We start from the raw sequence: 2581 nt of genomic DNA on the forward strand, positions 1-2581 counted from the left end.
CTTTTCTGAGAGCTTTCTTGCCTGTATGATGCCCGAAATCACAAACACATCTAGTTCAAGTTCCCGTAAAATAGATGCTTCTTTCTGACTTTAAGACTATCATGTAAAATTTTTGCTGAATATTATTAAGCTATTTTAATTTCCCAATCAAATAGTTACAGACATTAAATCAGAGTTTGACCTCTTTTTAGAGGTTGGCTAGGTCAACTATTTTCCCATCCCAAATAGGAACATTCCCTTTAGCATCTTTGACAAATTCTATTTCAGCTTGGATTTTGGTGACTCAGAGTAGAGTTAAAAAAAATGTGGACAGCTACAAGGTGGAAAGAGGCCTCTCTCCACCTTGCACCTGTCCAGTTATGTCTTCTGGAACATTACTGAATGTCTAGTCCTTGAGCCAAGTCAACGCATCAAATAGTTGAATGTCAACCAACAGGTGAAGATTTAGTGACCCATGCAGATGGGAACAGCTGTTCTCATAGAGGGACAGGCAAGCCTCCACATTGCAGCTAAGTCCAAATTTTGTTCTCATTGTCTTTAGCTTTTCTTTCGGGTTTATCTCTTTTTTTCCTTTTCTTTCTTCCAAATGGCAGAAGCATGATTAAACTCAAAAGGCACAGTAGGGTAAGCAGACTGCACAAGCAAAGAGAAACTGCCTATTTCTCCAACAGGAACTCACAAAATTTTAGTTCTCTGCAACACAAAGCAGATTCTCTACGTTTGTGTGTGTGTGTGTGTGTGTGTGTGTAATTTCTGATCAAATTTTAATCCCACAATTTCCAACCATAGAATGACTGAAAGGGACAGCAAGAAGAACAATAGTCTGGGAAGGTTATAGAAATCTCAATTCCTGAGAAGGGACCTAACTCTGATGCCTTATTTTCCAAACGAAGGACTCAAGACCAAGAAACTAAGAACCTGGCCAGATACCTGAATCCACTGCGCAGGGTGAGCTTTGCGCCGCGGCCACAGGGGGCGCTGGTGTTTGCCCATCCGCTGATCCACGCGTGGGCGTGGGCGTGGGCGTGGGCGTGGGCAAGGGCTTGGCGAGCAGCTGCGGTTCGGCATCGCTGTCCCCTCGGGTTGCGCGGGTCGCGTTCGAGGACATGAGCCACAAGTATGCAGCGTTGCGTCGGGCCCAACTCCATCTGGATTTCATCCATGCTAACTCGTGAGTGCCTAGCTGGGGTCGGAGAGGGGTAGGGTCTCCACGCAATGGAGAAAAGTTTTGTCCCCGTCGGAATCAAATACCTGATTGAAAAACCAAAAGAACTTGGTGTGGTTGATTTATGGATTTCTTTATTTATGTTGTATATGTGTTTCTAAAAACATTGAGCAAGTGATAAAGATGTTGATATTCTTCAATTAACACCAAGTGGTAGAAAGGCTTCACACTTATCTTTGAATGAAACTATTTAATTGTTGGTCAGCGGGTCGCTTAATTCTACCAATTCTGCCTGCTCCAGACTGACCCCCACCACGATTGAAAGATTCAAGTGACCTTTCAAACGCAGTAATTTGCATTCATTGATTTCAACCTCTTTGGTCTCCTGAGGTTTCCAGAAACCTCTCTGAAGATAGGAATCTCACTTTTCATTTGTTATTCTGGTACTTTTTCTGCTCTTTCCAGGCCCAGATGCCTTTTTGGGCTCCTTGCCAGGTGTTATTTGGAATACAGTGTTCATGGGAATGCTGTCCCAAGGCCCCCTAGTGGATGCCTGAAATTGGGAATCATATTGAACCGTGATAGATTTACAAATTAGGTACAAAAAGAGATGAACAATCACTAATGATAAAATAGAACAATTTCAGCAACATACTGTAATAAAGGGGGGACCACTCAGTGTTTCATCATGCTGTTCAGAATGGTACACAATTTAAATCATTAATTGTTTATTTCTGGAACTTTCCATTGAATAATTTTGGATGGAGATTGACCAGTAAAAACTAAAACCACAGAAAGTGAAACCCTGGATAAGGGGAAACTGCTGTGCTCAGATTGTAGAGGCAGGTGAGGGAATATTCCATGTCATTTGCCAGTTCTAGTACTGCAAAGTATAGTGATGAGTGCTGTGTAATTCACAGTGGTATGTCAGTGTTTGGGAATCTTTGTGTTTACTAAAAGTAGCAGCTGATAGAATGGATGTATCAAAGTAGAAACCACAGAAATGGAGGAATAAAGAAGGCCAGGGAATGCCAGCCTTGTTATGTGGGACAAACTGTGCAATTTTAAGATAATAGAGTAAATCAAGCAATATCCAGTAATATTTAGTTTTTATATCTCTTTGGAGAATGACTTCTAGCTGGTGATGGTGGAATAAATACTTAAAAGGTGGCTGGAGTAGAAGAAAAATGAAGAAATAGCAGTTCTGAGTGATTTTAAGAAAAACCATAAGTCCAGTACTGGAATGACTGTGAACTTTATTTTGGGAAAGTTACTCAGACTCCATTTTGTATCATTTCTGCAGCTATTACTTTCCAGCTTCCCTCTCCCCTGAACCACTCGGTGATAACCACTTCTCTAGCCTCTCTCCTCCTCCTCTTTTTTTTTTTTTTTTTTTTTTTTTTTTTTTTTTTTTTT

At 41.0% G+C, this 2581-nt stretch overlaps 1 protein-coding gene across 1 annotated transcript in view; it reads left to right on the forward strand.

Moving 5' to 3' along the window:
• The first annotated feature begins 1106 nt into the window (after nt 1-1106).
• Nucleotides 1107-2581, forward strand: part of Morc1 (MORC family CW-type zinc finger 1) — a 150879-nt gene continuing 149404 nt past the window's right edge. Inside the window, exon 1 of the mRNA XM_015478275.2 lies at nt 1107-1171. Coding sequence (XP_015333761.1) covers nt 1107-1171 — 65 coding nt within the window. The remainder of the gene's footprint in view (nt 1172-2581) is intronic.

The sequence above is a fragment of the Marmota marmota genome, unplaced genomic scaffold (genome assembly GCF_001458135.2).
Source record: "Marmota marmota marmota unplaced genomic scaffold, marMar, whole genome shotgun sequence".
NCBI lineage: Eukaryota > Metazoa > Chordata > Mammalia > Rodentia > Sciuridae > Marmota > Marmota marmota.